We start from the raw sequence: 14,197 nt of genomic DNA, 5'->3' as shown, positions 1-14,197 counted from the left end.
AATGAGTAAGGGCTCCTGCTACCAAGCCTGATGACCTGAGTTCTGTTCCTGGAACCCTCATGGTCGCAAGAGAGAACCAACCAATGGCAGAAAGTTGACCTCTGACATCTATAAATGGGTTGTGGAGTATTTGCTCCACACACAATAATGATGATACATAAGAATTTTAAAGTAGGTTCAAAAGAAACAAAGCACCTACTTTCTAGCTGGCTCTGGAAAGTTCCAGATCCTTCTATTGTTTTTGACCTTCTCTCTCTCCCAACGCCTGCAATGAGGTAGTGAGTTTCCCATGACACTTTTTCCATGTTCTTTCTACCTTCCCCAGCTAGATAAGATTCCCAGTTAATACACTAGATGACATTATGTTTCCGTTAGCAGACCAGGGCTATGGTTTAATGAGATAACTCTACTAAATGACAGTTCTCAGCCCAAGCACACCTCAAGGTCATGTTCTTCCTGGGTGCTGCTGACCTGGAGGTGCCCTGTGCTACCCCCAAGGACTCTGGGTCATCTTGAGCCTCTCTTCTAACAAGCATCCTGACAGATCCCTCAGCTCCCCCAGGAGATAACAAATGAGAAACAGAGGGGGTCCCAGTCAAAGTGGAGGACTGCTATGGAGCCAGTGTGAGGACTAGGCTCGCAGGTGACTATGCTACGTACCTTGCTTGGTACGTGTTGGCAGCACTCAGGGCAGAGCTGAGAGGATGGCCACAAGTTCAAAGCCAGCTAGCCTAGATAGGATGCTCCATGTCAGCCTGAACTACAGAGTAAGGCTGTATCAAAAAACAAAACTCAAAATTGCTGCATAGCATGACCATGCAAAAATCAAATCAGGCTACAGGTTAAGGTGAGTCACTCCAGCAAGCCTTCTGCTTATGGGAAAGCATCCTGAGTGCTATTGGCTGTTCTGTGCTGTCATTCAGCAATTTCTTGTCTCTGAGATGCACACAGCTGGGTCCCCCCATTGAAGTTTGTGTTCGTGTATGTGTATATGTGTGGACGTGTGGACGTGTGTTGCTTGGGATAGAGCCCAGGGCCTTCCAAAAACAGGTACGTGCTATACCACTGAGCCATGTCCCTGTGCCGCAGAGTACTTTGAAAAATACTCTAATGGCCTCTCCCTCCAGGCAGGGGTCTTTCTCCGTTTTGACCTGGCTGCAGACTATCTGACACACTCAGAGATCTGGCTGGTTTGAAATCATCCCAATTCTCCCAGTGTGTCATTTAAAGGATGCCTCTCAAGCCGCCAGTTGAAGGACAGACTTTGCAATAAGTGAAACAATCAGGGAAAAATACAATTTGATTCTTCCTTCGCCTCTGTAGGGATGAGCTTCAGCCTGGTGTAGTTGTAACTGCAGCCAGCAGAACCATAGACGCTCAAAGAAAAGCCAGTGTAAGGAAGGGCTTTCTAGCCTTGATTTGAATTCAGACATGAGGAGGAGTGACAAATCTAACTGGATGTTAAAAAAAAAAAAGCATGTTGCCGGGCAATGAGACATTTGCCACAGGAAGTGGGTGGGAATAGAGAACTAGGAAACAGGTGGAGGGCAGGGAGAGCGCAAACTTCACCTAGTGTATACACATGGCCAGGCCCCGGACCCGTTTAGTAAGTCAAATACTAGTCGGGATGCTGCTGTGGGAACCTGGGGAGAGTGCATAGCATACATGATCTGGAGAGTAATCCTGGGGAGGGGATGGGCCTTACCTGGTCCATGGGAAGAAACTCAATCCTGAGACACAGAATCCAGATATGCAAGCCCAACTGAAGAGATTCTCAGTCCACTGCCTGCCTCATGGAGTCTGCCAAATTCTCCAACTGTGTAGGCCAATTCTTTCGTGTGTGTGTGTGTGTGTGTGTGTGTGTGTGTGTGTGTGTGTGTGTTGAAGGGTTGAAAATTTCTAAAAGTTAGTCATGAACAAAGTCCGGACATGCCTGAAAGAATTTGAGATAGGGCCCCAAGGACACCGGCCATCTGGAGCCACCCCCCTTCCCTTCCCTTCCCTTCCCTTCCCTTCCCTTCCCTTCCCTTCCCTTCCCTTCCCTTCCCTTCCCTTCCTTCACTCCCTAGAATGAGTCATCCCTCTGCTGAGCGAGATAAGCCACCTTGCCCATATTGTTAAGATGCTAGACTGCACGTATGCTTTGCTGATGCAATTCCTCGCCAAAAGTAACTGTACACCCTTTGTATTAACCAATTATGTGTAACCGTGAGAAATCCCCTGGCTTTCCCTATATAAGCTCCTGCCTAGAGAGGCTCGGGGTCAACTCCTCTATTTCCTGCGTGGGATACGTGTCGGCCCGAGATCTCGTTAATAAAACTGCCTCTTGCTGTTACATCAAGACTGGCTACTCGTGTTTCCTGGGGCTCCCCAACCCGTGACTGGCGCGAGAGTCTCCCCAAGTTTGGGGCTCTTTCATGTGTGTGTGTGTGTGTGTGTGTGTGTGTGTGTGTGTGTGTGTGTGTGTATACCACATGTTGTACAGGTCTCTGAGGAGGCCAGAAAAGGGTGTCAGATCCCCTGAAGCTGGAATTATAGGCAGTTGTGAGTGGATGTGAATTTGATCCCTCTAGAAGAACAAGTGCTCTTAACCACTGGACCATCTCTCAAGCCTTCCAATTCTGTTTTTAAGAACTTATTTTGTTCTGGTGTCTATGTCTCTATGTACACATGAACCTGTATGCTTGCCCACACACAGAGGTTTGAACAAACAAGACAGCAAGTGTCTTCCTCTATTGCTCTGCTTTGTCCCTTTGAGACAGGGTCAGTCTCTCATTGAGCCTGTTTTTCCCAACAGCCAAGCCAGTAGCCAGCAAGCTCCAACAAGTCCCCTGTCTCTGTTCCTCTCAGCACTGTGGTTACAGGGGTGCACAGCTCTGTGTGTGTGTGTGTGTGTGTGTATTAGGGAGGCCTTGGAGATCCAAAATCAGGTCGTAATACTTGCCTAGCAAGCACTTTTACCCACTGAGCCAACTCTCCAGTCTCATAAACCAGTTCTTAAAGTCCCTACAAAGAGGGGCTACTCATGCTTTTTTTTTTATCTAACCTTTTGTGGTTATACTGGTTCCCTCTAATCCAGTGTCTGAATGTGTGCACACATGTATGTATGTGTGTGCATAATATGGGGTTGTATCTGTCTGAACTCTAATATGCATATCCAGGTTCCTAAATTTCAGACCCTGATAGAAACAACGGGGACTCATTGGAGAAACAGCTGATTCCCAGCCTGAGACTTAAAAGATAAACTTGGGAAGTCAAGGAAGTGCTCAGATGAGGACCAGTGTTATCATAGAGCAAACGCCAATTTGAAGTCATGACACACAAGGACCTGAACCAACTCAGGGAGCTCTGGATTAACTCTGTCTACCTGGGTAATCCAGAATGGTCTCTCCACACTATAGCCACTGGACTCCAGTCTTCAGTTCCACCTGCAATTTAACTTCCTGTCACCATGGGGTCCACAGGCTCACAGGGCCCAGTGATGAAGGCAGGGACATGACTAGGGCTGTTGCTGTGTGGACCATAGATCTGGAGCTTTCAGACCAGAGATGACCTGTTGAGATGCTGCCTCGATGTGGACCCTCCCTGCTATAAAACCCCAAGGCTCTGACCATGGTCACCTCGCCTTGGCCTGGTGGTAACCATTCCTCTTTTCACATCCATAGCCCTATACATCCTTGTGCCAACCTGTCCCTGTCTGTCATCCTGCCAGGCTTCTCCTTGCTGTCAGTCTGCACAGATGAGCAATCACTGAGCTATGCGGGGCAGGCAGTGAGTGCTTTCCCTCAGGGCCCTACTGTGTCTTCCCTGGATCATAATAAAAGCAACTTTCATTTAAATACAAACTGCTCAGCTGAGGCTGAATGCCAATTAGCCCTAAGAACAGGCTGTGCTGATTTTAACAACCTGTCCCTTCTCCTTTTCCAACTCCTGATTCATTCCTCAGTGCAGCAGAGGCCAGATGTCTTCAAGCAGCCGAGTAGGGCAGAGTAAGAAGAGGTTGGATAAGAACCCCAGCTGGATCGCACCGTACCCTATACAGTTTGTCTGAGGGCGGGGTGCGGACATTGTGCTGTAATGATTGGTTTTAACTGTCAACTTGACACAACCTAGAATCACTTGGGAATAGAGTCTTAACTATGGTATTGTTCAGATCAGGTTGGATGGGGGCAGGGGTTATCTGGGTTGTTAATTGATATAGGAAGTCACAGCCCACTGTGGGTGGCATTATTCCCTAGGCAGGAGGTCCTGAATTGTATAAGAGTGGAGAAACTGAGCAAGTGAGCATGCATGTGTTCATTTCTCTCTGCTCTGGCTGGATCTGACGTGGCTAAGATGTGATGTTCCTACCTTAACTTCCCACAGTGATCCCTGTAACCTGGAACTGTAAGCTGAATAGACTCCTCTTTCCCCTAAGGTTATTTTATCACAGCAAAAACAAAACAAACCAACAAAAAACCCTAATTTTTCCATTTTAGAGACTGTCTTCAGCAAGTGTGTGTAGACCACAGACTCTGCTGCAACAAAGGTTCTCCCAGAGAAGAAAGCAAAGATTCTGTCCCCGGAGGGCAGGGAAAGACAAGGTCCTCACAATGTAAGAGAGAAGAGGCAAGGAGCGCCTGAGGGGTGAGATAAGTCTGACCCCAAGCTCATGAGGGAGAGTGGGTCCCACCCCACCAACCAGTGCTCCTCATCCTGTGCTCTCCAGCCTCCCTCTACCAGAGAGGCTCTGGTGCTCGCATGAGAGCTTTGTCATTCCACAGGACATGCCTGGCCTTCAGCAGGAACCCATTCGAGACCTGTGCTTTGTTTGGGTCACCACCAAGCATGCTCTTTGTGAATGATACTGCCCTCCCCTTTGCCCTGTAGAGATCCTCCCCAGGGAAACTTCCTGTCTTCTTCCTCTTCTCCAACATGGTCCCTAGGACTACCTCTCTATTCTCTCTGGCACTAAAAAAAGCGCCTGTTGTCACAGGGCATCAAGTCTGCACACCTACTATGTGCTGTGCTTGGTGATAAAGGAAAACCTTGTTCTGTGAAATGCCCTCGGTCACCCTCAAAATCCACCCAGACACCAGGCAGCCTGTCATAGCTGGGTCACAGTCCATTCACCCTGAATCTCTCCCTTGTGCGACCAGAGAAAAGTCTAGACAGACCTCCGAGCCTCACTGGCTTGTAGCTGGCTAGATTGTACAGTTTGGAGACCATGTAATTACCCTGAGCTCAGCTAAAGATGGCCGTTCTGCTGTGTGGTGGGAACTGCTGCCTAGGTGACTTCCCAGGGACACGAGGGGCTTCTGATGACAACACTGACTTCCCTTGACCTGTAGATGTCAAGGGCCATGGCTGGGAAGGAGGCTTGGTATCTCTGCCTTCGTATTGTATCTGTCTCCTTTGCTGCCTCAAACTTTAGGTCAAATTCCTCTTAGCTCTACACATGGACGATACGCAGATCATTTGATAAGCATTTTGTCCAGGCCATAACAAAGTGTGAACTTAACTGAGATCTGCCTGGCTGTCAACTGTCCTTTTGGTGCTAAAGACACCTACCCTGAGTAGAAACTAGGCAAGGAGAGGCAGAGAAGGAAGAGGAGGAGGGGAGGGGGAGGTGACGGCAGCAAGGACATCTAGAACAGCTTGCTGGTGCCCTGAAAAGACATGAGCATCCCCACCCTTATCATATCAGTCTCTCTGTTGACATTCCTTCCCTGACTCTCTGGGCTGAGGAAGCCAACTCCCTTTTTCTGTTTTATGGCCATGAGTCAAAGGCTCTCTTCATCTCTAATGCTCTTCTCTTGAACACTTTCTCTGAAAACTGAGTTTCTAGACCTGGGCTCTATAATACTCTAACCCGAGATGGGGTTGGCAGCACACACACATGCATGCATACACATGCTCATACACACAGAGGCACACATACATACATATGCACACACATGCACACACACATACATCTGCACACACATGCACACACACATATGCACACACTCATACACACACATGCACACACACATGCACACATACATACAAAGCACATATACATACACATGCACACATGCACACATGCACACACCACACACACACACACACACACACACACATACCTATGCTCATCCACCCACTCACTATAGCTCCATGATGCTCCCAAGCCTTCACAGTGTAGTAGAAACAAAGCCTAGAAAATTTGCGTTGGACAGGCGAAGCTTTGATCCTTGCTCCTACTGGTGGAAGGGCCCAGCCAGGGAGAACCCCCAAGCCTGTTGTGGGCTCCCTGGGGCCTGAGAGACAGTGAGAAAACATGGAAGGAAGAAGGAAGGGTCTTTGGGCTGAAAGACCGAGTCTCACAGGAGAAAGGTCCAGTAGGTGCCACCCTTGGGGGTTGGGGTGGGGCTGAGGGCCACCCCTTCAGTGACAGCCTGCCCCTGCAGTTCCGAAGCCTGGGCAGGATGGGGTGGGCAGAGAGGTGGGGAGCACAGCTCTGACTTGACATCAGGATGGAAGGAGCCAGCAGGGAGATCCTTGGAGGCCTGGCTTCTGTCACAAGACAGTCACTCAGTTTTCTGGCACTGAATGGGGCTCACCCGACCCCAGGTGCCTGCATTTGGCTGCTATGTGGGTATCTAATCTGAACCCTTCATCTCCTGCTCCCCTGGTACCCATGGCTACCTGGACAGCCATCAATACACAGCTCCTCCCACCCACATGCTCATGAACATCTGCCAGTGACTGGGACTCCCTTTGCCCTCAATCCTGTCCCTTTAGACTCTGCCCCACCCCCCCCCCCCCCCCCGCCTCCAGACCCAGTGGCCTGATGCCCCAGTGTAAAGAAGGCATCTCTCCCAGCCTCTCCCTCTCCTGACACAACTCACCCTATGGTCTTTCCCCAGTCACACCACAGAGTCTTCCCTATGGTCTCCATGTCCTCTTTGAAGCGGCTGAGACACAGCTCCTGGATGAGAGTACCATAGTCAGGGTCCCGGCAGGCAGTGACCATGAAGAGATGATGAGCTGTAAAAAAAAAAAAACAAAAACAAAAACAAAAAAACATATAGGGGCTGCTGTGCCTACTGGCTCTCTCTCCCATTTCTTCCCCACCTATCGCCAGCCCATCCCAGGGTCCACAAGCACCAAAAATGTGTGTCTGTGTGATCAGGAGATAGCACCTGTCTGAGCTGAGTTTCATTTCGTTGCGATAAAAGCCACCCAGGGAGGAAGGAACTTAACACACGTGGTCACATTGCATCCACAGATAGGAGCAGGGAAAGATGAATGCCTGTATGTTCATTTGCTTGGGCTATACTCCATTCTGACACAGTTGAGACCCTCTGCCTAGGGAATGGTGCTGCCCACAGTGAAGTTAAGAACTCACTCACAGACATGCTCACAGGCCAACCCAATGCAGAAGAGATTCCCTTCTCGGGTAGTTCTATGCCGTGTCAGGCTGATAACCAAAACTAACTTCCATTGTGTCCAAGGCTCCGAATGGACTTTTTCTTTAGTTTATTTGTGAAGGCCCCACCTGTGTACAGTGGGAGCCATGAAGCCCCTGGCTGTGCCTTCTGCTGCTGGTAATGACCTCCATTTCTCCCAAGCTTTCCATGGGCACTGGCACCAGGCATTGGTCTCACTCCGTTTCATCTCCTGACATATTTCTTCTAACACCGTATGGCTTTGGAAAGGCAGCAGGCAGAGCCAACTGGGCTTGCCAACTTCCAAACACAGGGGCTGACCTGAACCAGGTATTGAGCTAAACACGAGGAGAGGAAACACTGCCGCTCTAGGGTGGATTGCAGGAGAGGGTCCAGGTCCACCTTGTTAATAGGGCACCCCGAGGAAATTCAGCACACTAGCTAGTATATACTAGGTATATTACCTGTGTCTGGGTGTTTGGCAACCTTAAACCAAACTGGCAAATTGCAATGTGAACTGTGTCTTTCCTCTTTTGTCTGATGAAACTACGAGATCAAAAACAATCCCCGAAGCTCCACATTGCACAAACTCAAAGGTGACCTATTTCCCCGGAGCTCAGTACCAGCTGCGGTTGATGTGGGCTGGTGGAGAGGGCTTCTTTCTCTGGTTCCTGTCCTCACATCTGCCTGGTCTCTTTGAGTGGGAAGTCCATCCTCACCTCTGTGAGGGGAAGCTGGGGTGCAGTCATCAATCGCATTCTTTTTTTTTTTTCTTTTTTTCGGAGCTGGGGACCGAACCCAGGGCCTTGCGCTTGCTAGGCAAGTGCTCTACCACTGAGCTAAATCCCCAACCCCATCAATGGCATTCTTTACTCAGAGTCTGGTTGCTTACTTAGCCCCTATCCCTCCCTCTCCCAGGCCACGCTGGACATCTTCTCCTAATGGGGTCCAGCTCTATGCACCAACCTAGGCCTTATTCCTAGAAGGGGCTCAGTACAGAGATCTAGTACTGCAGAGGGCACTGGAGGATCCTTGCTTGTCCTTAGAAGAGAGATGGGGGATGGGGAAAGCCTATTCTTGTTTAACACCCCATCTTGCAAGAATATCAAGTTGTTACTCACTGCTCTGGGGACCAGGGAACCCACTGCAGCAATGGGCAGTGACCCCAGGACTGAGCCCAGGTCCCAGGCTCAGGAACATGGTTTGGAGAGGTTGGAGACACAGGGCCTGTAGGCTCCAGACAGCATGGGGGGACCAGAGCTCTTCTGAACTGTTGGCTCTCGGATGTTCTGACAAAGGGTGGTCCTATTGCGACTACCTGTTTACTGGTGAGAAAACGGAAGCCTCACATCAGAATGGAGCTGAAGTCGCAACGCCAGAGGTGGTGCAGACCAGAGGTGAATTTAGTCCTGGCTCTCACAGCCCAAGATGTGGCTCTGATGACGACTGGCTTGAGATGAGACCCTAGAGAAGCTTGAAGTGAAGTCAAAGGGTGTGGCCTGTCCTTTGAGGTTGTCATGGTGGGTCGGGTAAGGAAGAGTTGAGGAGCACAGAGACGGTGGGGAACAAAGGGACTGGAGGGTGCCATTCACTGGGCTGCCGGGAGGAGAACATACTGAGTGGGAGGATGCAGATCTGGTATCTGCCAGCCCGGACCTGGACACAGAAGAGGCACTGAAGAACGGGAGGAGAAAGAGTCCTGATCATAGGAGCTGCCTGACAAGGACAGATGGACCCCAGGAAACAGGAGATATCCACGGAGGCTGGAGCCCAGCTATGCAGCAGAAACAGGAGAATCCCCAAGAGAGCAATTCATTCATGTGCTTGTCCCATCATGGTCTTGTAAAGGGCTGGCATAGGACTGCCTGAGTCCGGACAGGGTGCCCAGTGTGGTTAGAGCCAGTGTTTCTGAAGCTGGCACAGAGGAGGCCAAAGTGGCTCACAGTGACGTCCCTGGGGAGTGAGCTGGGTATGGGGAACATCTTTGTATGATAATAAGACTTTGGAGCATGTATCTTGACAGTGAGGCCAAAGCAGTGAAAGAGAAGCCCAGTGTTTAATTAAAAAAATCCAGGTCTGGGAGATGGCTCAGCGGTTAAGAGCACTGACTGCTCTTCCAGAGGTCCTGAGTTCAAATTCCAGCAACCACATGGTGGCTCACAACCATCCATAATGGGGATCCAATGCCCTCTTCTGGTGTGTCTGAAGACAGCGACAGTGTACTCACATACATGAAATAAACAAACAAAACTTTAAAAAATAAAAAATAAAATTAAAAAAATCCAAATAACACCCCAGAGCCCTGTCCCCAGCAGCATGTGGACACGTGTAGGCCTGGCGGCAGAGCTCGGCAAACCTGGGCTTTCTCTCACTGCTGGGGTTGGGGGGGACCTGTCACCAGGATAGTGCCTGCTGGCCTGAGACTCCCCACAGGCATCACTAACCTATATCTAGACTGGGTAGGGCAGGATACCCTGTGAGGCCGGCTGCTTGGGAAGAGGTTGAAGGGGGTTATATCTGGACAGTAGGCTTGGCACAGAGAGAGCCACAACTAGGTCACCAGTGTCCTGAGAACAAAGCTGAGACCTGGGGATGTTTAGAAAGGGCTTCAGAGTAGCTGTGAGTGGAGACCTGTCCAAGGGATAGGTGACAGATGGAAATTGCCCCTTGGGAGGCACTCGAGAGAAGATTCAGCCCGCAGCCTTCAGTGAGAGACCTCCACCCTTGAGGAGCCATGGAGGGGCTGCTGGAAGTTTTCTGGGCCCAACCCAGAGTCCCAGGAAACTCAGAAGACAGCAAGGCATCACTCCTACTCCCCAAGAAGTCTCTGTACCTGTTTGAACTCACACAACAGCCCAGTGTATGGGATGCCCAGGCCACATGAGTACAGCAAGTGCACTTGGGGACCTCGGAGCCAGCTGTGCAGACTTGACCATGTCAGCAACAGTGGAGACGGGACAAGGGGTAACTTATCACCCCTGGCCCACCAGGATCCCCTGTGGAAGCCTTCCTGCGGTAGACAGGAAGCCTCCAGTATACAGCAAGCTCCCGAAGGTAGATGAGACCTCCTGTGAGTGACAAGGGTCCTCGCTTCATTTATCCCCTATACTTTAAGGCTCCTGGCACTCAGACCAGCCTTATACCTATATGACCCCTCCTCTCATGAACTCCATGCCCCATGCTGTCTTCCTCCAGCTGCTCAAAGCTGCAGGAAGTCAGCACGCCCTCCACAGCCACAGGCACAGCCACATCCTGGGTGCACAGGGTGAAGGGGCAAAGGCTCTTTTTTTTTTTTGAACCACTCTTACCCTGCTTTTACCTCCCACTCCTTTCTGACTCACACAGGGACAGTCATCCCTGCAGCAGAGCGGCATATACATTTTCATCAGATGCCTGAGCTACCCACACACCACTGCCAGGAAACACCACTAGGAATAGAAGCCAGGGTGCCTGGGGCCATCGCTGGTGCAAGGGACCGACCAGGCACTGGAGAGGATCAAGAGTGATTGGCCTTCCTTCCTGTTCTGGAAGAGTCAGTTTTAGGGCAGAGAAGGGGATGCCTCAGGGAAGGTTCTGGGAGCCATGCATTAGAACCTAATGTGCGCTGATGTTGGCACCAAGTGGATCAGCTAAAGAGACCCCGGTGTCTCCATGTCCCCTGTGAAGGGGCCAGGGAGGGGGATCAGGAGGTGTACACCTGTCTTGCAGAGCCAGTTGCTACTCTGTGCTGCCTCTGTGGAGAGATGGTTCCCAGCAGAAAAAGGTGCTAAGAGGCTGGGGGCCCAGAAAGACCAACCATGTCCCCTCCACACTCCCAGGGGAATGCTCCCCCACCTCCACCCCTACTCTGCCTTCAAGACAAAGATCTCCCTGGTAGTTTTCAGGCCTCCCTGGTCTGGCTGCAGAACTGACCCTACTTGACCTGACTTTTGTATCTCCCATTTTTCTCCCATTGCCCCTCCACCTCCTAAGGGGGGGATCTGCTATGTCCAGCCCCATTATCCTTCTGTCAGACTCATCCTTTCCTGCCTTGGAGAGACCACATCTGGACTGGGGCCACGGGCAGCTTTTTAGGCAGAGAGTAGCTTCATTTTGTAATTGGAAGAGCGCCCCAATCTCTCTTAAAGAACAACAAACAGCAAACAATAAAACTGCTCCAAACTTTAAACTTACCCTTCGGAGTCTAAAGGCCTACTCTGTGTGCTGGCAAATGTCACCACTGGGGACTGCTGCCTTCTGAAACCCAGACTGAAGCACCACTGTTCCCTCAGCTGCCTGTCAAGACAGGCGTGCCCCTCGGCTGTGTGTAACTTTAAGAACTCAGCATCGCAGGGGTTGGGGATTTAGCTCAGTGGTAGAGCGCTTGCCTAGGAAGCGCAAGGCCCTGGGTTCGGTCCCCAGCTCCGGAAAAAAAAGAACCAAAAAAAAAAAAAAAAAAAAAAGAACTCAGCATCGCTCCTCCGCTCCTTCTCTCTACTACTGTAAAATGCCCCAACTGAGCACCAATAGCATTACATACAGACAGAAGCCATCATGGGTGAACGACATCAGAGTGCTGGTGCTGGCCACCATCCTGGAGTGTACTTGCCTCAGCAACTCTGGAGATGTCGGCTCAGGGCTTCTGAGATAGCAGTAACCCCCAAGGTAAGGGGAACCTCTGTCCTCAGAGGGTCTGAGACTCTAGGACAGTCCTAGAAGATGATGGTCCCTGCTCTATCACAGTGACGCCCAGCAGTAACCAGGCACCTGGGAGCCACATTTGCCTGCCACTACTCTCAGTGACAGATGGCTCCCACAAAGAAGCTGCCGGTGAAGAGAGTAAGAACATCCTGAGAACATGAGGGCAAGCTAAGAACAATCCTCCTCTCCATCTCCCCACACACCAGCTCTTCAGGGCATCTACGTGGGTGGCTCTGACATCCCTCTAGCTCATCTGACACAGTCCCAGGAGAACAAAGGGTCTTTGTTTGACACTCATCTTGGCACCCCAGTTTTTTTTTAAGAGTTCTGTAGGGAACCTTTTACCCAGTAGAAGATGTAAAGTGCACATCTTGGCAGCCCAAGGGACTGTCTCAAGGTTAAACCACCTTCTGCACCATTAAACAGGTCTTAACAAATATAAAAGAATTGAGAATTTTCTAGTGAATTATCAGATCACAGTGAAATAAAACTGTAAATGAGTAGCAAAGTCAATCACAGAAACTATGAAATTATTCAAACTGAAGAACACACTTTTACATACCTGCCCTGTAAACCCACTGATGTGCTCAACCTCTAGTCTGGCTACTTGGGGAGGCAGAGGCAGGTGGATTTCTGTGAGTTCCAGGCCAACAAGGGCCTGCCTAAAATTAAAAACAAACAAAACAAAACAAAACAAAACAAAACAACCCTCCCCCAAACTATAGTCCAGTTTCCTTGGTGAGCATAGACATGAAAATGCTCAACTAAATACCTATCTGAAGAAGTCAAGGACAACAAGAAGACTGTACACCATGATCAAGGTGACCAAGGGGATGCAAGATTGCTTCAGCATACGGAAGCCTGTGACTGTAACACAGCACAGAAACAAACACCCTTTAAGGGTGTCAGAGAGATAGCTCAGCAAGTTCAAATCCCAGCAACCACATGGTGGCTCGCAACCATCTGCAATGAGATCAGATGCCCTCTTCTGGTGTGTCTGAAGACAGCTACAGTGCACTCATATAAAGTAAACAAACGAGGTTGGAGATTTAGCTCAGTGGTAGAGCACTTGCCTAGCAAGCACAAAGCCCTGGGTTCGGTCCTCAGCTCTGAAAAACAAACAAACAAACAAACAAACAACAAACAAATCTTTAAAAAGAAAAAAGAAAGAAAACAAAGACACCGTAGGACAGAAATCACTTGATCAACTCCGTACATGCAGAAAAGGCCTTTGAGACAGTTCAGTGTTACTTCATGAGCGAACTAAGAGCAGAAGGAGTAGATTGTAACGTGATAAAGGCTGTATACAGAAAATTATAGAAAGAGAAATCAAAAGAATTTCCTCCAATATCAGAATAAGGCAAGCGTGCTCACTCTTCCCTTTTCTGTATCTGTCTGTGTATATACATATCACACGTGAAGAGGCGTGTGTCCAAAGCATGCACACACAAGCATACACATGTGCACATGCACACACATAGGCACACATGCTTACACACGCATGCACATATGCGTGCACACACATGACCACGGACACAAGCACACGCATATACACAAGCATGCACATGTGCACATATACTCAGGCATGCACACTAACAGACATGCACACCCATGCAGATGTATTCATGTGTGCAGTGGCCGTGTGTGGAGGTCAGAGAATGCTTGGGATCATTTCTTTCCAGCTCTCTGTGGGCTCCAGAGATCAAACACTGCACACAACACAAAAGCTTCTGAGGGGACCCCTCCTGCTGCTCTTGTTCACTATAGCACTTAGACTCAGAGAGAGCGGTAAGAGAAAGAAACAAAGATGTGAACAGGAAAAAGAGAAGTCTAAGCATCCCTATTAGAGCTGACATAAACCTACACTTAAAGACCACAAGGACTCTCCAGAAAACTCCCAGATCCTACCCATACTTTCAGCAAAGCACCAGGAAGCAAAAGCAACACAAAAGCCATTAGCTTCTCTCTCTACCAACAATCAAAATTCTATTCCTGTGTCAAAAAAGAAAGAAAAATCAATAAAATAAAACAACAAAAAGAAAGAAAGGAAGAAATACAAAAAACAAAACCGACCAAACCGAAACAAAACAAAACAAAAAGCACCAAAA

At 49.5% G+C, this 14,197-nt stretch overlaps 1 protein-coding gene across 4 annotated transcripts in view; it reads right to left on the bottom strand.

Moving 5' to 3' along the window:
* Ramp1 (receptor activity modifying protein 1) overlaps positions 1-14,197 on the bottom strand; it is a 50,666-nt gene that overhangs the window by 23,035 nt on the left and 13,434 nt on the right. For all 4 annotated transcript variants that reach the window (XM_039084148.2, XM_063267661.1, NM_031645.1 and 1 more), the window contains exon 2: positions 6,870-7,008. In XM_039084148.2, coding sequence (XP_038940076.1) covers positions 6,870-7,008 — 139 coding nt within the window. The remainder of the gene's footprint in view (positions 1-6,869; positions 7,009-14,197) is intronic.

The sequence above is a fragment of the Rattus norvegicus genome, chromosome 9 (assembly GCF_036323735.1).
Source record: "Rattus norvegicus strain BN/NHsdMcwi chromosome 9, GRCr8, whole genome shotgun sequence".
Lineage (NCBI taxonomy): Eukaryota > Metazoa > Chordata > Mammalia > Rodentia > Muridae > Rattus > Rattus norvegicus.
Note: the sequence above shows the minus strand (reverse complement) of the source record. Positions and strands in the feature narration are given on the sequence as shown.